General features: G+C 37.2%; 2 protein-coding genes across 7 annotated transcripts in view; one reads left to right on the forward strand and one right to left on the reverse strand.

Moving 5' to 3' along the window:
- LOC106100552 (cytosolic carboxypeptidase 1-like) overlaps window positions 1-26,181 on the forward strand; it is a 63,483-nt gene that overhangs the window by 20,077 nt on the left and 17,225 nt on the right. Inside the window, exon 21 of one of the 5 annotated variants that reach the window (XM_013279425.1) lies at window positions 4,234-4,903. The exons of the other annotated variants lie outside the window; for them this stretch is intronic. Coding sequence (XP_013134879.1) covers window positions 4,234-4,267 — 34 coding nt within the window. The 3' untranslated portion in view covers window positions 4,268-4,903. Of the gene's footprint in view, window positions 1-4,233; window positions 4,904-26,181 lie in introns of those variants that run through there. 5 annotated transcript variants of the gene reach the window in all.
- LOC106100554 lies at window positions 5-14,785 on the reverse strand. Of its 2 annotated transcripts, none has more exons than XM_013279428.1 (7): window positions 14,496-14,785; window positions 14,198-14,430; window positions 4,910-5,015; window positions 2,334-2,410; window positions 1,999-2,206; window positions 1,586-1,741; window positions 5-1,045 (listed from the first exon to the last, which is right to left on the reverse strand). In XM_013279428.1, the coding sequence occupies exons 1-7, from the start codon at window positions 14,768-14,770 to the stop codon at window positions 595-597; spliced, it is 1,506 nt and encodes a 501-aa protein (XP_013134882.1). In that variant the 5' UTR covers window positions 14,771-14,785; the 3' UTR covers window positions 5-594. The 2 variants fall into 2 exon arrangements, with proteins under 2 accessions (XP_013134882.1, XP_013134881.1); XM_013279427.1 differs by having other exon boundaries at window positions 1,586-1,750.

Raw genomic sequence — 26,181 nt, forward strand, 5'->3', positions numbered from 1 at the left:
TAAATTATTACAATTTTTATATTTATTAACTTACTACATCGTCTTATCTTAAAATTGAGTTTCAACTTACTAACATACTTATCTAGTTTCGTCGCATATTATAAACATAATCTTAAATCACTAATCCGAATGATATGTCCAGACCAATAATAGTTAGCGTCAATTTTCTTAAATAAATCTACGTTTTACTGTTAAATGTAATACCGGAGATCTAACGCGCACAAAATTTTTGACAAGAGCGAAATGTAGGTACCGCACCGCGTGCGTCACGAGCACCGTGCGGCCTCCGCCGCACGTCTGAAGACGGCGGCGAGTCGCACACGAGTCGCCGCCGTCTTCACGCATCTACCACCATAACCACCTTAAAATTCCCGACATACTAAAATTATACATAAACGATACCTAATAGTATAAATCTCATTTACATTTGTGTAATATGGATTTACTGATGCGTGAATGCATCTTTATTGAAGCAAGCTAAGTCTTATCAATGCTCTACACGCGCGTCGTTTTATATGAATAATACTTTTGGTAGAGGATATAGCTAATCGTCGTGGATAGTTTCCACTAGAGCGAGTGCCGCCGAGTCGTACGCTAGTAGCGCGGGGGGGCCAGCATGCCGCTGGCGTGGACGGAGTGCTCGGTGGCGTCCGGCTCGGCGGTGGAAGCTGCGCCCTCGCCCGCCTCCCCCGCTGCACCCGCCGCGGCTTGACCCTCCTGCGTGAGGTATGCGGCCGCGTCGTCTCCCACCATGCCCTCCTCGTTGTCATACGGCCCCTGAGTGGGCTCCTCCTTCTCCTGCTCTTGTTCGTGGCTACGAGCATCGGCCGCACGTGAATAGTGCGAGTCTATCTGCGGGGAGGCCTTGGCAGGCGATCCGGATTTAAGGTGCGGCGAGCGGAGGCCGTCAAGGGCTGAGGGTTGCAGCTTGTCAAAGAGCACGCTGATGTTGAAGTGGGTGGGCAGGTGCTCGGAGCGCGGCGGCGGCGGCGACGACGAGGTGAGAGGATACGCTGTCGTCGTAGTCGTCAGGGACAGCGGCTTCCTATAGGACAGACGGGACGCGACCCTCACATAACGATTATATAATACAGCGCCTCAATTTCCTCCCGTAGTGGGACGATTTAAGGCAAACATAACCCAAATGTTGAGTTACTAAATAACTCTGGTTAGATACCAAGCAAAGCCCCCTTCACCCACCCACCAAATTTTTGTTAATTTAGACAATCCCACAAATCTACATTTAGCTCTTAGTTATGAAATTAAAACAAAAGTAATAAAGTGTAAAAGCCAATATCTTGGGTGTAGGGATCTTGTTTGGTGGTTGGGTTGTACGCAGGGGCCTGATCCCGCAGCTCGCGCGCTTCGGATACCGTTATGTTGACGGTTGTAGTAAGACAAATCTACATCTAAATTGTTAGCACACAAACTACTCCGATTTTAATAATGATTTTAGTAACTACGTCTCGATATTAGAGATAGATGTCGTCCTGTTGACATGTAGTGAAGCGGTGCGGTGGAGGATGTGCGGAGCGCGCGGCGGCGGGGGCGGGCCCCGGGTTGCTGGCATCTCACCTGGCATTACCCCTGCGCCGAGGACACGGGGATGGAGCCGTAGTTGTAGTAGTAGCAGCGCGTCTGCTCGCAAATGAAGTCCTTGATCTCCCCGCAGTGCTGTGGCTCCCAGTGGAAGTCGGGCTGCTTGAGCGCCACGCATCCGTTGGCCATCACGTGCTCGGTCCTGGAATACCTACAATGGTTCAATTTTGTTTAAACTAATAAACAAAACTATTGCCTCTTTCGATATGACAAATTCACGAGGCATGCAAATAGTTTGTTGTAATTGGTTTGGTTATTGCTCATAAATACTTTAAATCATTGAGACCTTTCATATTACGCATTGACCAATATAAGGATCTCTTAGCTTTAATTGGTCTGACGATAATTGTGATTGTGGTGCAGATGTTGTTGATGATGGCAATCATGATAGTGACGTACCCGTGCCTGGCAGTGCGCTGAGGTGCAGTGCTGCCCTGCGGCAGGTCAACAGGGTCCATGCTGTCGTCTGAGTGCTGGTAGGGGGTGACATTGCTCATTCGCCGCATGTAGTTGAAGGTGGCATTGAACGGCAAACCGGTACTCATCCATAGGTACATGTCGGTTCCCAAATTATTACCAGACGTCCAGAAATCATATTTGTTGTACCCTGAAAATGGGCATTTGAAAAAAAAAGTATTATACAATTTTGAATACTCTGTGACAATGTGATCACCAACCAGTCTATGTTAGTTGGTTTTTAACACTATAACAGAATGCAGGAGTTTATAATTTACCTGCATTTAAGAGGTACGTAGTTATGGAGTCTGCTTTTTCTTTTGTTTCAAAAGAAGCTAGTTGGAGACCTAAGGATCTGAAAACAAAAAAAAATAAATTAAACGATATGTTTGGTCTCAAACATTAAAGGGATCGTTCGACGTGAATTATTTTGATTTATTTATTGAAAATTTAGATACGTACGTTTAAAAGTTAAAATCTTTTAATTGTTACTTCCTATTTTTTATTGTGAATTAGCAAATAGAGAAGACTATTAAAAATGAATAATGCTACAATAAAAGTACTTATTAATTACCTAAGGTTTATATTCTAAACGGAACTGTACTCATACGTGGTGAGTCTATTTCTATCTTCATAATTATTTACGACTTCCTTTTCTCGCAATAAAATTTCCGCGCTGTCTTAGAACTCATAAAGTACATATAAAATTATTATAAACGGGTCTTTTATACGTACGAGTCTTTAGATGTTAAGTCATTGACTTGCATATGAAATTAAACGTGGGAATCGTCCGCAATGCACCTGGCTATGACAGGGGCCATTTATACTTGTAACGGCGGATCTAAATACGCGATTTAACTAAATAGCTATTCCAGCTAATCGCGGCTGTGGAACCAAGCGGAGGCTGTACCGGAGCCCGTTTATCGCGGAGCAATTTGTTTGCTAAATACAGACTGCTACGTGACGAAGCCGCATTCCTTGGAGTAAAGAACTTTACGATAAAAACCTTCTTAGTCGCGTACAGATTGCTCTAAACTTGTACTACAAGTATAAACTATGTTGCATAATAAAACGCTCAATATTTATTACCTTTCAAATTTGTAAAAATAACGCTGTTGGTACTTTTTCCAAGATTTTACTCGTCTTGGTGAATTAATCTTCATAGAGTCTTATCGCCTCTACGTATAACTATAGTTTTAGTTAAAATTCTCGTAGAAAAATGAATTGCATTACTAAAAGTGAACTAAAGTCATTCAAAATTCAAGCACGCAAATGAACTACTTACGAATCGTAACGTCGAATTCGCGAATGCGTTGCGAATTTGTAATGCCACAATTATTGCAGTTCCCATTGACATATCCCACCATCGTCATATCGATATTTTACACCATAACTGTATCGATGTTGTCCGAAGACTATCAATATTCGCACGTCGTGTTCGCCTCCAGTTTTTGAGAACATGCTTTAAATTATGCACGATGTAACTCAATGAAACGTTTTAATTTAAAAATCATAAACTTGGTACAACTAATTGAATATTTAAGTTACGTATATTTTAACATGTTTCGATGGTAACGTGACTACGCTCCGTGTGATCGGATGGATAGCCCTTGACTGTTTAATAATATTCTATGTAATCATACTAATATTATAAATGCGAAAGTTTAGATGGATGGATTTTTGTTAGAGTTTGTAGCCTAAACGGCTGGACAGATTTCGATAAAATTTGGCATAGATGTAGAGAGTAGTCTGGAAGAACACATAGAATACTTGCATTTGTATTTTTTAATTCCGCGCGGACGGAGTCGCGGGCGAAAGCTAGTAAAAAAATTTTAACAAACACAAGTGTGTGTACTGCGTTCTTTAACGTTAACCTCTTTTTATTATGCATTACTACGTACGCTACGAGGGGCGATCAATTGGATCATTATCTTATGACCTGACGCAGTGTATGACACGTCGTTAGAAAGAACTTATCGAGACTGCTTCGTGCGATTCTCGGTCCTAATGGACTATACAATACAATCCTTGTTACTTCAATTTTAAATCGTGTGACATCCAATTTTAATGTGATTCTAGTTGAAGAAGTCATCTTACACGATCACCACAATGGGGCGGATTTAATATCAGTATTGTTCACCTTAGGGATGGCTAACAATGGGAATTGTAAATATGTAGGTCGTGCCGGCTCCGAGATCGAAGGACATCGTGACTGGGCAAAGGGGACTGACCTCCGCCATCTCCCGGCTGTACACGTGGTGGACCCGGCATCACGAACTTGGCATTATGTAAGCGGTCATAACAAGCATCAAACGAACTAACCAGCGATAGATTCCCACGTCAGAGTAAGAATGAAACAATAGTAAAACGAGTAATAATTTACGATTAGTCGCATTCCATTCACGGCATCACTTTACAACTGGGCCCTCATGCTTTGGTCGCGTTCCGTGGGAAAGGTGCGCCAATAACGCCGGGAGACGGGCATTAAAAAGTATGAATGGCTCGCGGAAGTAGCTCACCGAGGCGCCGATATTGTTCTCGAGTTTTCCCAGAACCAATAACGGGAATGTAAATGTCCCCGAGCTTCCGGGTCTCGGCAGTCCGCAGTGGCCGGCGGCTGTCGGCGATGTTAACGCCCATCGCGGCTTGCTTATGGCAACATCTGAACAGGATCACAGCAATGATAGCTCGGATAAGAGCTGCGAGTCACGACCTAACTATTATATCGAGATGGGACGTTGCTCGCGGGGCAATGATACCATCTCAGTCATAAAAGAGTCATAATACATCCGACTTACTGTCTGTGATAAGCGTCGCGTCTGTATCATAGTCGTACTGTAACAAGATAACATACCTGCAGTATTGGTATGCTAGGAAGTAGTTGAGCTCTGGACTGTACGGGTTCATCCTCGATATGAAATACTGGACGCCGTCGAGCTGTATCGTTGTTATCCTTTGAGCTGAAACAAAAAAAAAACACTTGTTTTAGTACACCATTTTTATTATTCTTGTAATGGCGTTGATGATTTTAAACCGCAAAAGAAGCAGAAGTAGTTACTTCGGTCTGATCGTTGCAAATTATTTTATGGTGGAAGCAAAAAATTGCAAAAACCGTTTCTCATTATCATTACTAATGGACGTGCTTAGGTTATTATGCTTAATCTAATTTAAATTCACATTTATAATCAAGATTAAAGAGTCAGTTACTAAGGAAATATTTTTACTGGACTTTTAGTTGCTGAAAAAGCTGTCAATTTATTAAAAAAGAAAGAAAATTATCATTATAAGCTGCAACATAAATTGCAAATACACAAAAGACAAGATGTTCTAATTGTTAAAATTTGTAACGATAAGAATTTTCATCTTTCGCACAATACAGTGAAAAGAAAAATGCTACCTGCACTTGTGCATACGAGATGTCTGCGGTCGGGCCCCGACATTACGTGCCTAATTAAATTCAATGTCCTGAGGTTGCGGTCAACCGCAGCGCATATTATTCTATAATTGAATAATCCAACGAAAGCGATACAAAGACTCGAAAGAATCAATTTCTAATACCACAGATAGTTTTTATTTTCATTCAGCTGGAATGCGATATTGCGGAGCTGGTCTAGCATTGCGGGTACTGGTTCCCGCTGGGTCATTACACCGCGCCTGAGGGACATTGTCACTTGCATCGACATACATTGATATACAACACTCGGATCAAATGATCCTAGAATACGTGGACATCTTAGATAATACAACTTGTTATTATTTAAGTTTAAATGCCTCATCTCCTGAAATAGCAGATTTATTATGTCTAGGTGATTTTCAAAACGAAAACATTGATTGGATGATTTTTTACGTAATCTTCTGAATCGTTTCAACAAAGACAAAAAATATAATAGTCTTTATGACTGCTTCGAAAATAAATGGAAATATTGCTTTTAAGGCCTCGGTGTCGTCTATTCACGACAGCATCGCAACTACAAAAGTGCAATGGAATGAACCATTTTCCACGCTTCTACACCGAGGTCGATGAACCCTAGATGCTTCGATTAATAATAGTCACGAAGGCAATTAATAAATTGTAATAAAACGCATCCTGTGGCTTCTTTATGACGCTTATAGATTATCCGGTACCTGTTCTAGTCAGATATTAATTAGATGACGTTTATCAATATATCGGATCCTTAGATTTGTATGATATCCAATTATAGTGAAAGAATAGTATTCAATAGGTGCGTACGGCGAATTGCGGAAGTGTTCGCCAACTTTGCGAGCTTTGTAGTTATCCTTCCAGAACGTGTTGAGAAAGACATAATAGGGAGGTTCCATCACTTTGGAAAACAGCATCGTTATTCGCATTGAAACCATAGATAAAAGGAGTTGATGTTGAAAAAATTAATGGCAAGCAAGATATAAAGACTTACTTCAAGAGTATTTCTGTAAAAGTATGTCATATTTATACATTCTTGAAAGATTCCTGCACACCGCATAAACAATGCGTTCACTTACGTGAATACATGGTTCTTAAGTTTTATGTGTCGTTTCTACGGACAGAAGATCTACATGGTACTAAACTTCTGCTACTCTATGTAAACAAACTGATTTATTTGTAAAATAATAAATAAGAAAAGCATTAAAATAAAGTCCTTTTGGGAATTTGTTTAGATGACAAAAATAATATTTATGATGATGCGAAAAACAAAGGAAAGCAATTTTTGTTATTGTTTAATTGTATGCTATAAATAACAATATCAGTTGAAATTTGAATGTTTTCTCTATTTTACAAAAATAAATAGTGAATTTAAAAACAATTCACTTGGTGGTTACTCAGCCTGTCAATTTGGTATTTCACAAATAACAAGAATAACGGTTCGTCATAATTTATATTTATATCCAGATAATTCAAAATAAAGCTGCAACCATGTTAACTATTAAATAAATCGACATGCACGTTTCAAAGAAGATAGGCTTGCGACCGTAACGATGGCACGTCAATTGCATTCACCTGAATAAATATGAAATTGTAAAACTATATGGACATAAAGGGGGATCGTTAAGGTCGCTTAGAAAGTGGTGAGTTGTGGAGGGCGGGGAGCAAGGAGGGAGGGATGAAGGGGGAACGTCGGGTCACGTATGTTGCGCGCGCGGCGCATACTGATGTTCTTCGCTCCGAACACGTACAAACGCATGAGCTAGATCGATCGAGGACAGCCGTACATTGTTTGGACGATAGGTGAATTCGTTAAACTTATGAAATGTTCATTACTGTTATGGTTTCCGGATTGTCTCAGTTTAAAAGATCTTACACTTATTACTTAATCAAGCCAGAGCCAAGTAACAAGAGTAGTGAACTTTACAGCCGAAAACATATGTAGAATCGCCTCTGTTGCGATAATAAGTAAATTGTACAATGCATGCCTTAGAACATCCTCGATCCCTACTCTAGTACGCCTGTTAAAACCCATAAGAATGATATATATAATCTCATATCCTGTTACACTAAATGACAGAATCTTAAATCTAAAGGATGAGACGTATGAATTACACAGTTCTTTTTCAATCGATCAATGATCAATACAGATTTTAGTGCCTAGATATGCGATCGGTATAGCGTGCGAAGGTGCAGTGAACGCGTCACCTCGGGGATATCCGGCAGGCTCATCACCGGACGCGGGCGCTAACGGACCGCTGACCAAAAGCAGCCGGTCAATATCAACCTGACCCACCATATACATCGACCGTTTATGTTATAATGTTTAAAAACGAAGAAATCGAGTTATTAAAGAAATGTATTTTAGTCGAGTATGATGGAAGTTGGAAAAGCAACAAGAAAAACTTATGTTGTACAAACAAATTGATATGGGAAATGTTGTGGATTGTTTATCGAGCAGATTTACACTTTAATAATAGATAATATAAAAAAACTCTTCACAGAATAGCATTTGTGTAAGAAATTAAATCTATACTATTATAGTAAAGCGTAAACACACACTTCTTTGTTGCCTAAGATGTCAGCAATTACATCATATTTTTGAATAGTCCTTTTTTTACGTCACGCTTTAGGCTATATATTTTCACGCCATTAAACTTAGGGGGTAAATATTTTGGATAAGAACCCTAATGTGGGAATGAGACCATAAGTTGCTGCCAACATCAAGAATGCCATGGTTTGTCATCATATCATGTCATTTTGATATTTGCAATTGATAATTTGACACATGTAAACAATAAAATAAAGTTTTCATAATGTTATGCGGATGAAGTCGCATGAGAATAGGTATTTGTGTTAAACAAACAATTTCAAAATTACCCCTATTTATATTTGTTACTTCCCAAATCCATAATGGTAAATCTTGGTAATGGTAAATGGTTTTATATACTTAATGTACATATCCTTAAAGTTATTTCTTCTACATTTTCTAACAAATTATTTACATTTTCGTTGAATAAATATCTAAATGCGTGTTAATTTTATACGCGAAGCAATAAATGCATTGATAAATACTTCGAAGCGGGACGTTTGTGCATGTGAGGTGTTGGTATATTTATGGATATGTTTATAGCAAGGTCTGAATGCCTCGCGCACTGAGGACCCGTGACTAGGAATCCTATTTTTAGAGCTGAAGCGCTCGTGTTGCGACCGGTTGCAGAACGGCTCCTGGCCAACTTAATGTCTTATTCCATTCCTCCCAGCTACGCTGACGGTAATAACATGCATGACCTTTACGAACCATTACGATGCAAATATACACAAAGGGGAAAAAGTTGCACATTTTTCTGATTCGCGCATTGATCCATGACAAAATTTTCATACTTGAACGGAACGTTAAGTTGTCGCAAGGGAAGTTTGCAAAGTATCTTTTCAACCACATATTCGTGTGACGTTTTTAAAATAAAACCATATAAGTCTCATTAATATTCCTATGTAAACGTCTCGTGACGGAATTTTAAGTGACTTGTGATAGTAACCACTTCCTTCCATTCAAAGGGTTGTACATCTTTAGTCATAAAGTCTAACATGATATTGTATTCGATAAAATTTTAATAAACAACTCGCGTAGATTTAATCAACGTGTTTCCTGTCTCTTGACTCATCAAATTTTTACCTTTGTTTCGTTCGATAACGATTTGTAAGAAAATATTCATCAAAAGATTAGTCACTGAGCTATAAGAGTTTGTATCAAAGATTTGAAAGAAAACCTTCTAGTCTGAATTTTTGAAAAAATATTTCAAACCAAATAAACTAAATACGGTTAGTATCGATAAACTTCTACTTTAAAATTAATAATTCCATCCACTCGAGTTATACATATATAGTACCGATATACATTATAAGTTCCCTTCAGTGTGCTTTAAGCATAATTCATATATGATGCACTCAAAGAATGCATTAAGTATCCTTCACTCTATATTTACTTTAGTATATTTGATAGTCTTTTTGTCGTCAATGTTCGTTGATAATGTGTTACTAAGAAGACACTCGGTGTTAAATAATAATAGGTAATGGGTCTGCGCTGGAGCCTCGGTGTCGGCGCCGTGTCGCGCCGTGTCGCGCTGTGTCGCTTGCATAGCTGGAGTGCATTACATAACGCAAACCAGTCGGCGGGCGGCAACAGACGAGTACTGAGTACTGACGCCATACATCCGCACTCTGTTGCCATACATGTAACAAACCTTCACAACCTTCGCATTGAAAACGCAACCTTAACATTGAAAGTGTCATCTTACAGCACCTTATGTAAAACGTTTTATGTAAAAACAGACAGACAAAATTTATCTATATGTGTACTTTAGTGTATTCGCATATTCGCAATACATCGTCTTGCACATTAAAATGCATTTTAATAACATTTTTTTATAGCAAGAAAAATATTAAAAAAACCAGCGATTTACCTCTGTCAATGAAATGGTGCAATTGCACAAATTTACCTTCTTGTATAGCTAGATCAATTACACCTTCAGTTATTTCCTTAGAGTTACTGTTTTTTTTTTGTCAATCATTCTAATTTAAACTATGATCTAAGTGCAGCAGTGTAGCTTAACATTAACAGTGCTTGTTTTTTTGGCCAGGCCAGGTTATAAGCATCATAAATTGTTGCGAATTAATTTTTTACATACTCAACCAATCCAACTGACAGTTGTGTATTATGATCCGTGTGATTTAAATTGAATTTTGTGGCTAACGATTATAACGAAGCAAAAAACATACACAATTGAATTATCTATTGATCGTCGATAACGAGCGCCCGTGGGAAAAGCGATCGAACGTTCGCGGTTGACGTATCGCAAAAAAGGGATTGAGATGATGGCGAAGGAGACGAATCCAAGGACGTCGCGTCCCTTGACCTCCCACTACCCCACGTCCCCTCCTCCAGCGGAATGCACACGGGACTATTTTTAGTAATCGAACCCGGTACCGGCCCGGTTCGGCTCACCGTACCATACAAACATTCGCCAGTTCTTACCGTCCTATTGAAATTTCATGTTAACCGCGATCGCCGCCGGTTGGTTCGCAGTCTTTTTCTCATTTCGTGCGTAGGATTTAATGGACACTTATTAAAGGGAAATGTAAGCGCTCCTTGTAAGGTGGCGGTCGTCATTGTTGGTTTCTTGTTAGCGTTTGCTTTTATGGTGCTGAGATTCCAAAGCTACTGGAAATTTCTTTGCTTCGTTTTCGGTCGTCTTTGGAAGTGCTCATTAGAATTGTTTATCTTTGCCTTTAAACATAGGTCAATAATAATAAAAATAGAAGGTGGATTTATTGAATTTTGGTGGATTTATTGGGTTGCCTGTAAGAGATTGCTTATAGTAATAAAGCCGCCCTTGCAAGTATTATTATTATTATAGTTTAAACATTTGTATTATAAGATTTGCATAAAGAATTAAATAAATAAATAAATATTAAATTAAACATGTTTATCGTTTTTTAATTATTTTTTTATAGTTGCATTTAGAGTCTTTATTATGGGTTACAATATAAAAGAAAGTAATGTTAAAAGTTAAGATTCATTACACCCACATATGTGTTTACGAACAGAATATGATATTTCATAAACTCTTCTTAGTGTAAACATAAATTCAAACTATATGGAAGTCCGACACAATCTTAAATTATGGTAATTCTTAGAGGCGGCCGAGGCTCGCTAAAAAAAAAGGAGAGAAGGTCGTCGCAAGGAGAGATTCCATCCTGTTGTAATTTGATATAATCGCCACCTGGCGTGAGCATTACATCGGTATTAAGTTGTAGGGTTGGAAAAAAGGGACCTTACTATAAATTAGATTTAGATACTGTCGGCACTTGACAAATCCATTTGTAACGGCTTCCGAGCTTTTAATTAAAGGAGAATTAATCTAACACATTTGACTCTAATGGGATAGACCATTCAACTTTCCTATCAGTTTAATGGTCTCGGTGACTTTCTGATGCACCTGGTTTAGTTTTCAATCCTTGTTTTGCTTGCAATGGATGGATTGATTATGTAAATGAACAAGAAGAGATGACTGATATGATGGAAGATTGATAACGGAAAACGAGAACCTGGTGCGCCAACCCTACGTGAGTGGGGTAGTCAGGTAGATGTATTAAATGCAAGGGAGGATAAACGCCTAACGTTGTACTTACCTGACACGTGTCATATGACACCCTCTGCCAGACAGTCTAATGTGTCATAACAGTTAATCATACCCGATATATTTTTAAAACAAAACGTGTTATGATAACACGTACCGGTGATATTTAGATAGCATAAGTTTGGATTGTGCTACGCATCGTTACGTTATCAATAATGCAATATTTAACCTTGTGTCAGTATTTACGGAAGTTCTTTGAATGTTTACTTTTTTGTGTAGTTTATCGCTTCGATTCCTCAACATGTCTCATAAAACGCAAAACATTTTTGATATTGCGATTTATGGAATGCGGGAATTTTAAAATTTCCAACGTTTTCCTCTTTGTTATACCAATCAAATCTTGATAGGAAGTAAAATGCGATAAACATTTACGATTTCCCATTTGAATAGAAATTGAAAAATTATCTATGTAAAAGTTATCAGCAAACCAATTATCCGATTTAGCGAGTTAACTTCGCATTCGTACCGAATCGAATTTACAATCTGAATCGAAGAAGATCTGAAGCTAAGATCGTATAAGGACATGCCATTTTAGGAGTCTATTATAAAAAAACATCGTTGTCTGTGAACATTTTGCTCTAGGCGCAGAGTCTACGGAACTAGCGGCTCTCCGGGGGAATGAACCCCGCACCTGTAGCCCATCCCCCGCGGGCCCCTGACCATTTTTTCCTCTCAACTTCCGTTCCACGGTTTTTGCCGACCTGTCGATAGGCCCGATAACCGCGGACACGGCTCATTAGCGGAATCGCAGCCCGACCGTCCGCTCGTTTGGCGATCGTTTAACGTTTCTCAGGCTCCGACGATGTCTTGATGAGATAATTCGTTGCACTCGAGTAAATCTCTGCTCGACAGCCCGCGGTGTCATTGACATTGACTCGTTTCCGAGAACGCCCGCAATCTATGCACTTTAAACGACGAAATCGTGATTTATTTGATACGCAAAATTTGTTCCTACTTATCACATCTAGATACCAAAAGAAGTAAAAACATATTTTATTTGATACCGACATTCTTCTAGAATATGTAAAAACACCATTTTAGAACTTACTACCACTCATACTTATCTAATTGGAATAAAAGTTCTTTATTACAATAAGACATTAAAAAAATAACTTTCTTTGATTGCTGATGTTAACAAAAGTGCATTTGCATTTATATAAAACAATTTTAATTTGACGTAATAGCTTTTAAAAACAAAGTAAAACGCGTAGTTTTAATAAAATAGCTCTATTTTTTAAAAATTGGTAAGTTATGTTATCGGTTATCAATATAGAGCGCAAGTTGGTTGTTAGAGGAGCTTTTTTGTTGCTACATTGTTACGATTTCTTTTACCTGCCCGCCGCGAGCCGCGAGCCGAGCCACTTGAGTCAACACTACAAACGCGAAATACTCCGGCGCATAGTCTATTTGCCTTTTAAAGCATACTACGTACTGTAAAGTGTGATATTAAACTGTTTATTGATATATAATCAACGAGTATGGTATGAAAAAACTTGTTACTTAAACACTTTTGTAGTTATTTCTTAGATAATTCTTATCTGTTCTGATACTTGTTAATGAATTGAATATTACTATTATATTGCCTTCTAGAGAATCGCTACTAGTAGCGACTACAAATCTCTCTAAAAGCGACTCAGCTTTTTTAATACTTTTGATGACCTTTACCAATAATTTTATGTATAAAAGTCCGTACGACTTCCTGCTACATGACAGGAAGTAAGCCTATGAGAATGTATAAAAAGAAGAAAGTTTTTGGTAAAAAGCTTTATCGGCTGACTATCACGCAACGAGTGCTTTTTGAAAGTCTTTTTAATAAGCAGTCCCCCAAGATTAATTTTAGCATAGAACAAAAAGAGGAAACTTTTCCAGAATTAGTATTAGATCAATTTTTGCTTTTTAATGACAAATACGACCCTTTATACAAAAGGTAATTAATTATGCTTTGGAACAACAGAAATCACTATTGAAGACCTATTGAATTCCACAACTCAAGCAATGTAATTAAAAATATAATGGTTATTTGTAGCTGTGGCAAGGAGGCGTTGCACTGTAATGAAACCTGAACAATGAAGGTCGAGGACCCGCAGGTCACAACAGCGACTTGCAGCGACAGCCAGCCCCCGCCCCGCCTCCTTGATGGGGTCTTATGTAATGAGCTCATTTCTAAGTCTATTCCCGCAACGAAAACCTCTCAAACTTGGGGACATTATCATTCAATTTAGTACCACCACATGTAATACGTACGACTTGTTTAAAACTAGACACAAAGTGCAAATTAAGACAAATCACTTACGAAATATTTATCCTAAAAATTAGGAAACTAGAATGATACTCAATTGAATGATTTTAATAATAGTAAAATTATTTATATTCACCAAATAACGAAAAATAAAAACATTGAGTCCTATCATAGAACGGGGACATGGAACTTATTCAAGTACTCACCGGCGTTGCCAAAAATAAACTTGCCGATTAAATTTAGCTGCGAATAAAGTACAGGAAATGTTTATAACGAACGTACCTCTGGTAGGCGCGATGGCCGCCGCGAGCAGCAGCAGGCTGGAGGCGAGGAAGAGCTGCATATTGTCGGTGATGACGATGTCGAGAGTACGGACCGTGATATGTGTGGACACTCGCTGGAGTGCGCTCACGCAACACAGGACACTCGGGCACACTGAGCGCGCGCTGCCCGGGACCCCGCTTATAACAGTGACGCGTCCCGCGCGCACCACCGCTGAAGCGACGGTCCCGTTCCTACGAACATCGTTTGTAGTGCCATCTACATCGCTGCCCTCGACCGCGATCGCCTCACTCGTTACCTCGGCAGCGAGAGATGAACACGATGCGTGGTGTAGCGGCCGCGGGCTAGTCGCGGCGCCCGGCGCGGACGTCCGGCGGGCGGCGAGCGAGCGCGGACGCTCCGCACGGGAGTTATCTCAAATCGTACCGCACAATAGTTTGCGTTCGCGCTCAATTTGTTCTTGTTGCGGTCGACGCGAATTCTTTGCTTGTCCAAAGGGTTGTCGTAGTTTTTTCTCGGTGGACGGCGACGCGGCCTCAAGGGTGTACCTTTGTTATATCTCCCATTGAGCATCAAGAACGTCCCGACTGCAATTATTGCATACTTACTAATTTTTTCTTACAACATCTGACGTGTGCTCAGAAAATTCTTTTGATATTATTCATGGATTCATATGGTGGTGCCAACGATGTGCAGCCGACATGGTTTTAAAATCTCTGGGGATTAAAAAATATTGCAATGTTTGTGGTTGGATCTCATTTGATGATCTCATTCATTAATTTGACAGTATGATATTATTGTCACTAACGAGTACAGCATTCCCTGTAGGTCTGAAATTCTGATCTGACAATTTTTATATACTTTAATAATTTTCCCAGTTAATATAATTTTAACATAATATTCATAATTTACATGTTTGTACCGATTTACGTACGTGCGAGAGATCGATTTTTTAATTTATCATCAAAAAATAATGCAACATCAATGAATAAATCGTAGTAATGTTGATACTTTTTTCCTGCATATACTTGGAACTAATTCTGAGAGAAATCACACCTACATTTTTATTACAATGTTTGTTATTCTCGGAATATTGCAGCTCGATATCTTCTTAATCTACCGTACTCACTGCTAAACATACTCTTACATCGCTGCAGACCTATCTACGTACAAGGCACTACATTACAATAATTCATTTCTTAGTATTCGTTTCGTTATTCACATGGTCATAAAAAAGTCAATCGCCGGCGGCCACTTGCCCGATGATTACACCAAATCTATATGTGAAACAAAGGAACGCATTTATCAATCACAATGCGAATTATAATACATCGTAACATAAAAGCCCTTTCTTACTTCATTTTTTTAACCACTCCTTTCCATTCAATACAATTTATTTATAGGTAGGCCTCCCACAAAGTGGTCTTAAGATCTGTTAAAATTGCTCTTCTCCATTGGATGAAGATTCCAATAGCCTTTTATTAGAGCAAATAATAATCCTATACCTTAGACAAATTCAGTACTCAATTTACTAATGGATCTTCGGACAGGGTTATTAATTATTTTTAACACAAAAATATGTAAAGTTTTAATACAAGTCCTATCCAAGTAATTGCATAAATTTTCCCCGTAGCAACGACTTGAGTAGTCCTTCATTTCAATACATTTTGCTAATATCTTATGCAAACGAAACCTTCTAGATTGTACCATAAAACTGGTCTTCGAGAGTAGAATCATTTTCACTTTAAGTTCTAAAGTGTATTAATTTATTTCTTTACTTATTAGACTAGCTACACTTTACTATAATCTGTGGCGTCCATTAGTTCATCAGTCTCTTAAATTACGCAGAACAAGACATGTCCCGTGGACCACATTAGCTCGAAAGCTACGACTGCGGCTGTGTTTATTTACCCGCATTATTTTTTGCAATTAGTTCCTTGTCTAATTAACGTTTATCGTCTCATTAGCATTGCTAGCTGCTCCGTGAGATACTTTACTGGACGCTCTAATTTATAGCTATACTAAATTACGAACTTTGCTTTTTTAAATGGATTAAGTTGATTTAATTAAATGTAAACAAAATTACAATAAGGGAACGGTTGGGTGGTCCCTATTCTAAATCTTGAGATACTGCATCGAATCTGGAGAGGCGTAACGATAAGTTTTTTTATAGATCGCAGCATTAATTCGGTGGCTTATCCAATTATACTTTATTTTAAGATAACGTTCAGAGTTGTTTTAATAGTCAGCATGGGAATATTTAAATTAAGAGGGTCAAAAACCGTATATTATATACATATATACGTATATTACAACAACAACAATTCGCAAGAACCCGTCAAAATATTAACAAACAAAGAGCACTTGAACCCGAAGGGTCCGATGTTAGATGTGGTCTGAAATAAAAGCAATTAGAGCGCATTGAATAGTTGAAAGCCGCCGGCCGCCAGGCGCTCGCGATGGCTCAGCCGCCACGTTAATTGGTAAGGCCGCGTGTTTGTCCAGCCACGAGTCCTAGGGCCTTGACACACTCGCACTGAGCCTACACTACTAGCCCTACTACCCGCACGCAACCCTCCACTCTATTTCTAAAAATAATACTAAACATATATTTAGTAGCTCATTGTATTCGCCATACAAGACACTGCACTTAACTGGAAACGAACAAAGATTGAATTGCATTAAAGCATTCAAGATTCATTTTTAGATTCCTATTTAATCTCGTCCCGGCGATGCCTATCGTATTCGTTTACATCGGATGACTTACAATTGGATGGAGTCTGTAAAATAAAATTCACAGTTTTATTTATAGCAAAAAAACATCGAGATATTACTTTAATAGCTGCAAAAGGAACAAAAGTGGCGAGATCCGAACGATACGGCCAGACTTTTTTCGTTCCGATGATGTTACATCGCTTCGTAGGCTTTAATTGAACGGCTGCATGACTTTGATGTTTGACTGATAACAATGAGACCTCACAAGCTGACAATGTGAAATTATTGATGTGACAATCAAAGAATAAGTAATTTAATTCTAAGTTGAAATTCCGATTAATACAAATTTGTTTAGTTCTGTTGTAATTCAGGACTCTCAACTATCACACTCAAGGGGCTATCCGTACAGATTGATGTTAAAAGCCTTTTGTAGCAACTTACTAGGGTTAAAATGATCGTGGTATATCGTTAATTAGGCGGTACAGCGGCGAGGTGGTCTAACGTAGTGCGCTGCGCACGGTGTTAAGTTTCGCCTGCCCGATATCTACGAGACCGATCGCGATAAAAACTAACACACTGTAACGTAATCTAAAGTAAACTAATAGTTTGCCGGCTAAAGAGTTATGATCCTTATTTCTACATAGATTTACTTTGTTCTAATTAAATTGACGACTGTATTAAATTTATTTGGAGTGATTGTCTAAGAATTCATGCAATTTAGGTGATAATAATGACTGCGTGTAGTAATTGACGTTTATTTGTTTATTTTATCTTAGTTCTTACTAATCTTACTAATATTATAAATGCGAAAGTTTATATGGATGGATTGATAAATGTTAGAGTTTGTAGCCTAAACGGCTGAACAGATTTCGATGAAATTTGGTATAGTTGTAGAGGATAGTCTGGAGGAACACATAGGCCACTTGTGTTTTTTTTAATTCCAGGCGAACGGAGTCTCGGGCAAAAGCTCATAAATAGAACTGAAACGATGTATGGTAAAGTAACTTTAGCTGTTTTAAGAATCATCCTCTCATCATCTCCCCGGGTCTAGCCCACTCACATGGAGTCGGGGCACAAGGTTTTATAAACCTTAGTGTTTTGGTACAATTTTTACGACCGTGCGCTTTAATATCGCTATCCCTACTTAGGAGTTATAAATTAATTAAGTATTTTTTTAATAAATACAAAGTGTGTAACATTAAAATACATCTTCAAAGAGAAGAAAATCTCTCAAGTTTACTTTGTAAGCTGTTTGCGAAATTAAAGTTCTACGTCCTTACGAGTGTATCTGTTTTATAAATCTGTAAGAATAACGGAATGGACCGGTTGTCGTAAAATGCACTCGAAAGACCGGATATTATTTTATATGTCCGCTGTATGTGATTCATCTTCTAACGCTTGTCTGGATCTCAATAACAGCGGACACCTTGGACCAAACTATCGCACAACTGGTGTAGATTGTTTCGCAGCCAATTGTTTAGTTCCACAACTAAAATTCGAGTAGTGTGTGCACCTCCATATCATAGGAATTAAAGCGCGGCGGAGTTTTGCGATAGTTTAGTCAAACGCATTCGCTTGCTCCAAACTTTTCTTACATACTCGTACACTCGAGTTATCTTTAATAGCCGTTCTAAGCTTCCGTTCGCAGTTAAAGGAAGTGACGGTTTATTTGCGTTACAACTAAATTACATCATATAATTGTTTCATTATTTAAATATGTTTTTATGATGCCTTTTAAGAAATTGCCCTAAGTATTAGTAAACTTAGAAATGCTTAGCGACCGTAGATATGTAATAATCAAAATTATATTACACTGTTGAGGTTCAAGGTTCATTTAAACAAATTGCACTAAAAAAAATATGTCTTTCATGATTACATTCGCAAAACGAATCATTAATGTTTATGAAGTCCATTTTACAAGAAATTTAATACCAATATGACAAAATAAACGCAAATACTAAGAAGTTGGTTCCATGTTTTCTTGTTTTGTATATTTTATTATGTTTGTTTTTTTCTTATATGATTACAGCCTAAATATGCAAATTACAGTGTTGAACATCTGTAATCGCTTTGAATTATGCAATTAGGGCTTGCACGCGGTCTGGCAAGGATTGACATTGTTAATATCGCCTGAGAAATGTTGCTCATTATGCTTATATAAAGAATCATTGTATTATAATGTTTCTTCGCGTTGTTTTAAATGATTCATGATATTATTGATTTAAAATTAGCAAGGGTTTTTCTTTCACGGAAATAACCTTTTTCTAGTAGTAGGTTTCTACTATCTAGAAAGAATGCAGGATTCTACGGATAAAACTACCAAATTTGTTGAGAACTAGCTTTAACTTTCGACCTCGAACGAGTGGAATTAAAAAAAAACAAAAGCAAGTAGTCTATGTGTTCTTCCAGACTATTCTCTACAAATATGCCAAATTTCATCCAGATCCGTTCAGTAGTTTAGACTACAAACTGTAACAAACATCCATCCATCCAAACCTTTGCATTTATAATATTAGTAAGATAAGATTACTAGTTGCTATAATATTGAAAGCCAGAACACGATCTATGGGAGTGTGAATAATTCCCTCGTACCGTAACCAACGCAATGATGTAACGATGAGGTCATTACGATTGTCCGAACATTCGTATCTTATTTTTTGGGCTCATCTACAACTTTTTTGGAAACCTTTCGTACCGCAACAATCTTACAGAGTACTCCTGATGGCTTAATTTTTTTCTATAATTAAAGTGTTGCCCGGAACTAAAAATTTGTAAAGGTTAAAATAAAATTAGAAATGCAATAAAAGTATAGTTAAATAATAACAACAAGAAAATGTCATGTTATTTATTTAATGTAAACAATATTTCTTCACTGTTTACAATAGAACTTAGAGGTCAATGGAATGTAAATAACAATTGTTTCCTATTTATTTATTTACTTTCATTATACGTTAATGCATGTGGATGTTTGATTTTTTTCTGCCTTCCTCGTGCATAAACCGCTCCATATACGTTACGACTAATTATATCCTCTTAGTTATTATCAACTGATTAGGATCGAAATGTTAATTTTTCTCGTTAATATTTTGTTCTCGTTGTTGTTAATGTATGGCCACAGCACCATAGTTAACGCTTTACGCATTAGTTAAGTTTTTCAACAGATATACTCTAAAAACTAAATTTCTGAACAGGAATGCTGTAATAAACAATCAGAACAAGTCACTTGTGAGATATCGGGATGAAGTACGAAACGGGTAAATAAAATTTTTATTATCTTGCGAAGAGGCTGTGGAAGCCACAAGAAAATAAAACTAAGGCTAGGCTCACACTTGCGATTTTCGTGCCCGTGCGGCGAAAGAAGGAAAGATTTGTAACACAACGTATTCAAAGTTATTGTGCGCACGATGCGATAAATCTGGACAGGGTGAGTCGTGTGATAAGTCACACATTATTTGCATTGCGATGCTTTCTTTTAATGTATCACGAGTGTTGTTTTCAGAGTTGTGGAAGACTTTATTTTACCTTTTCGGTTATAACATTGCGTACTATAGTTGCGTGAAAATAAACGGACGTGTGTACGTGACCTAACTCGTATCATTTAATTACTTACAGGTTGTGTCATTTCGCAACCGACATTTATACTTCGTATAGCCATTCTTGATCCATAGCTGCGGGCATCCCGCGCCGACAGTTTTTGCTTTTAAATTCACAGCATGCAATCACGCTGAATAGATTTCTTGTCAAACAAAAGAGATCTAGATCCAATTAGATCTTAAAGAAATACTTGTAAGTTACCCCAGTATAAAACAATTTATTATTATTATACTTCGATTGTTGTGTGACATTGGTTGCTTTACATCTATGCTTTTAGCACGTCCGATTTATATTACCAGCTATTGAGTACACCTTAATGGACAAACATTTTCGTTAGTTTAATGAGTGCAAAATTTTATATATGAACTAGCTTTTGCTCGCGACCCTGTCTGCACGGAAATAAAAAAAACAAGTGCAAGTAGCCTATGTGTTCTTCCAGACTATCCTCTAAATCTATGCCTAATTTAATCGAAATCCGTTCAACGGTTTAGGCTACAAACTCTAACAAACATCCATCCGTCCATCCATCTAAACTTTCGCATTTATAATATTAGTATGATATAGGTATAATCCTTCAAATTATGGGTTTATTCTTACAGCTTAGTTACATGTTTTGTTTTTTTATTATTCTTGCAACTATAGATAAAAAGAATACTGCAGCTATACGTAGCGTCCTTTTATTTCTCCTTGTTGTCCATCTTTAATTGGATAGTTAAATAACACTTTATAAAATAGAAACCTGAAGCGTGATATTTGACTGTTAACATTTTTATTATCTGTATAAATGCCGCACACGGTAATCCTTTTCACGCTTGATATTTGTGAGTGGTGTTAATTGTTTTCGATAAACTCTTTTGAGCACAGATTATGTAAGAGTTCACTGATCAATAAAATAAAAACTAATAAAACCTGCGTAATAAATATAACCTAATATACTTTCTGTATTAATATTTAGGTATAATTTTTTACGGTAAAAGTGTACACAATTGTAATTTTAATTAACGTTTTCGTCCCCTTTATTCCTTTTACTATTATATAATTTCAAAAATTAGGGCTTGTGTTTTATTTTTGAAATGTCTGTTTCCGACATGTGTCTCACATAGATCTATTCATTTCAGCGATCATAATCTAAATTGATTTACTATTATTAATTATTAATAGTGGCGTTATAGACGTTGTGACGTATTATTAGTTAATAAATTTTACAAAGCAGACTAGAAATGTTTCCGTCCGAATGTTCTCAAGAATCTAAGCGTAAATTAATCACCTACCTGACGTAGCTTATCGTTAGACTTGCTAGTACTCTAAAGCGTCATTAATTATATCGAGATTTGACGTAAAATGTTACGCCCAGTAGTGCTTCAACGATAGAAATGAACTATATCCTAGCATTAAAAGCTATAAGTGGAGTATGTTCTTTTTGCTTCTTTGAATAATAGCTAACATAAAATAATTCATTTCCCAAACGTTTGTAAGATTGGTATAAATTAACTTTAATCTTATTATTCATACACCTATTACGTAAAATGGCCGCAGACGAAATGACTGGACAGATGCATTTTAATAAATTAGAAGACTGGATTTCTCGCTGGCCTGTATCAATTGTTTACTAGTATCTAATCAGAAAAATAAATTGAAACGCTTTAAAGAAGGAATATGTTTAGATGACACAAACATATTAAGCAAAAATGTGATCGGAAAAATCTTTGCTCATTAGATCAGGGCCGAAATTGTTTTTATGTATACTGTCCATGACCTGAATAGGTAGGAAGAGATCACGGATTTCCATTTTGCGCGGTCTTGACCCCTCTTTTGACATTTTTGACAACGACAAGGTTAATTTTTAAGAACATATAGGTGTAATTATGCACACAAATTAATATTCATTTATATTATGTTCAAATATAATTTGTCAATCATATTAATGATTCGTTTATTCAGAATACTATTCCTTTAAACCACGCCTTAAACAGAAGCCTAATAATTTATAGACGTGTATAGAAAAAAAAACTATTATTCTCAACAAAAACAAGCACATTTTGTTTACTGCGCTGTCTATTTATCAGCTCATTTAAAAGTATAATATTCACGTGTGGTTGAGGTAAGAGGCATTCCGCTTGCTTTTCGCGGGACAAAATCGTGAGCGAGACACCATTAAGGTTAGCGGAATCGGCATTTGCATGCTCGCTGGCTTTATATTACGAGGCTCTTCACCGTGCCTTATGACAGTTCCTAAATGTAGCGGTAAATCTTATGATGAATTTGCAACACAACCTGTGTGATATGCTTATAAAGTTATGAGCAAGTATGCAGTCACTGTATTTGTTGATCATTAGATATGTCCAGTTTCTGAAAGATGCGTCAAACTCAACATAAAAACCCGCTACATACACTCAGTTCTAACAGAACAGTCGAACTTTTCAGTTAAAGCTGTGCATTTGTTGGCTAAAACTTAACTGTCAGTTTAACTGTACAGCCCCCATCAAAGTGCCTTTCGATAAGCGATGTCACTTGTAGAATCGACAAAATGTTTTAAAAAGTATAAGAACGAATATGACAAGTACGTGACTTATCGAATATTAATGTCGGTTCCATACATTTTAGACTTTTCGATCAGCGATAGAGATAACCGAATGTTACTTTGTCTAAGGGGCAGAGCGTATACAGCGTGCTTTTGGTACGAAATAGTTGTTAAGCGTATCACTTTTCGAACTTGCGATATAAATAAATCATGTAAAACTGACGCACTGTAACAATACATAATTAAGAATAATCTGTTTAAGTGTACGATGTTTTAATTCGTAGAATTCATAACCTACAATATTGAAAATTACTCATTATCTTATAGCAAGACGTCTTGTTCGTAGCCGACTTGTTTATTTAATAATGTGTGCGGTTTGCGCGGTACCGATCCATCTCATTTTCGACGTGACAGTGGTTATATGTTTAAGCAATTACAGGTCGGGAGATTGCTTGCAAAATAGGATAGAGTAAAGGAATCTTTACACTGCTACTGTCGCGTACACATTGGATAACGGTTACTTACGATACTGCAACTTACGGTTTTAATATGTATTTTATTGGTGGTAAAAATGCCAAACAGATTTTTAGAAGAACGTATTAGCTCCTATGGATTTTAATTCCTTTATAGCCAATGCTTACAATGTTGTGAGTTTCTTGTCTCGAAGTGCAGTTTCTTGTAACAAAATAGTTGTTTTTTTATTAGGTTTGGTATTTGTTTATTCGGACACCTTCTTTTCTTTTAGATTATAAATGTTAGGAATACGTCTAACTTTTGTTCGATATTCGCAAACAACATTCACTTACCTGTTATCTAGTCGGGCGACCTTAGTTTGTATACGTTCACCCTAAGGCCTGTTTCCCGTTATAATTGGGTAGGGAGCAGCGCACATGGGCGAGGTGTCAGGGCGTTAGTCTAGGCCATGGGAACGCCCCAATACCACCTATAATTTCCCTCGATGCCCAATCCAACAACCCTCAATCATGTTCGCGTTTAGCTAAATAAGTATTTTCAACGCTATATAGAAGACAAGCAAAATAACTTTGTAATAACCTATTTATAGCATGATTAAACACATTAAAAATCTGATTAAAGTAACGAGGCGATGCGCTCGTGTAATGTCGGTGTTGCTGTCCCTTTAAATGTTCCATAATTCTCGCAATAACGAGTTGCGTCTCGCCAGACGATGCTGCTTATGGATGTTTACGGGAAAAATATTGACCAATCGTGTTTGGGTTATTGTTCGGTGGTTTGAGTTTAATTAACTTTTACTCTTATTAGACGTTTAATTAAGATTAGCTCCATGAATTTTGTGCATAACATTGTACAAATTTCTATTCCATTCTATAACAAGATCATTTCACTTACTACGTAAAGCAAATATCATCTACTATTAATTGTAAAGTCGTTAAGTCTTTTAAATCAATCTTTATATTTAAAATTCTTTTTAAATTAAAACGCTTGACTTAAAACTTGTAGTTTAAACGTAAGAACAAAAAATTGGCAAAAAGTCGTAAAACAATATAAATTAAGACGATATGAAATCGGTATGAGCGATAAAATTCTTAGAGTAAGTCGCAAAAATAAAAACACGATTCTCTACAAAACTATAGCAAACACGTTCACTTCGCAACTTTAGCTTTCGAGCTTCGATAAGCGCATTACGATTCCTTTTACAGCCGTTGAAAAAACAAAGTTATCATGATGTGTGATTTACTCTTTTGTAGGTTCAAGGTTGCGAGCGTGATTTTGAAATATCATAAATCCAATCGGCAAAGCTCATCCGTAGCGCTGATCGTTGTTTTCTCACGAACGTCCGACGCGCGCCAGCAATTTATAAAAGTTTCTATTCAATAAGCTTTAAGCTTTATTATAGCTCGACTTTGTTGAAAAAGCATAAAAAATATTTACTTTTATGTATTTTGTAAGTGTTTTGTTTGCGAATCGTGTTTAGCATTGATCGATGTGTTCCTTTGTTATCCGTGTTGACAATATAAATATTTACTTGGGTATGTAAATGAGATTAAAAAAGTGAAACAAAGTGGTTTTGGTGGGCTTTAAGATCTAACTATTTATTTATCACTTTGACATGTTTACACCTGTTATCTATGTAGAGTATTCTGCACAAGTTTATTACTAAACACGTGTTTTAACTCAAGTTTTAATAAATTATTTTTTACAGTTTGATAAATATCAACAAGACGGAAATAAGATGTCTATTACGCTTTATTGTTTGATTTTATTATATTTATGTCGGGTTGATATCCAAACAGCAACACCTGCTTAACTTCTGTAATGAACAACATAAACAATGTCCTGTAATGGTCTTAAATGGTGTAAATCGGTTTCTTTGTTCACGTGTTGTTTGAGTTGATTTGCTCACGTGCCACTAGTGAACAAAGAAAAAATAACATCAACCTGTGTAATTCTATAATTATACAGGCTGTTGCTTTTTTCTTTATCTCACAAAGAGGTGGAGCGTAACGTCTACCTTTAAATGTAATTGTGTACCGTTACAAAAAGAAGTAGGCTTGTTAAGGCATTGTCCAGGCGAAGAGTACGTGCAGAAACTGTCGGCCTGGGAACGTCGCCCGCGTCTAGTGACGTTCGCACCGCTTACAGCTCGCAGCTCGCAGCGTGGCTAAAGCTCAATTGCACAATTAGCTCTGCCACCATTTGTTGTTCTATCGCTTTCCGGATTCCCTCGGGATTGCTTTACAAACGCTTGCGGTCGACTCATCACAACAAATGAAACGGTCGCCGTAATAACCGCGAACGATCTAGTAATATCGAGTCATTGTTGTAGCCATCTAGCCGGTTATGATTCAGTTCTTGCTCTAGCGGTACTAAATTGTAAGATATAATGTGTGAAAAATGTCTCTAAACATGCTAGTTTTATAACAAAGTTTTCTTTTAATTAAATGTCTTCTACCATATCTATTTAAGAACAATTTGAAGCACAAAAACGACAAATAAAACTCCAAACCTTAATACATATTAAGTTAGACTTTGAAGCAAAAACATGTTATCAAAACCGTCCACAATAAAACAAAAAGAACCTGTACTGAAGGTTATGGTCGTAAGAAATGGTATTTCCTTTCTCAAACGCTAACACGTCCGCGACTCGTGAAGGGCGAACGAACGTTCTCACCTT

This window comes from Papilio polytes, unplaced genomic scaffold, assembly GCF_000836215.1.
Source record: "Papilio polytes unplaced genomic scaffold, Ppol_1.0 DF824047.1, whole genome shotgun sequence".
NCBI lineage: Eukaryota > Metazoa > Arthropoda > Insecta > Lepidoptera > Papilionidae > Papilio > Papilio polytes.

Bases quoted from the DNA above. Each gene is read 5' to 3' on its own strand.
- LOC106100554 (XM_013279427.1), bottom strand. From the start codon at position 14,770: ATGCTCAATGGGAGATATAACAAAGGTACACCCTTGAGGCCGCGTCGC. The intron at 2,411-4,909 runs GTATGTTATCTT...TTTTGTTTTCAG, and splicing joins CTAGCATACCAATACTGCAG to ATCCTTAGGTCTCCAACTAG. The intron at 2,207-2,333 runs GTAAATTATAAA...GCCCATTTTCAG, and splicing joins TACGTACCTCTTAAATGCAG to GGTACAACAAATATGATTTC.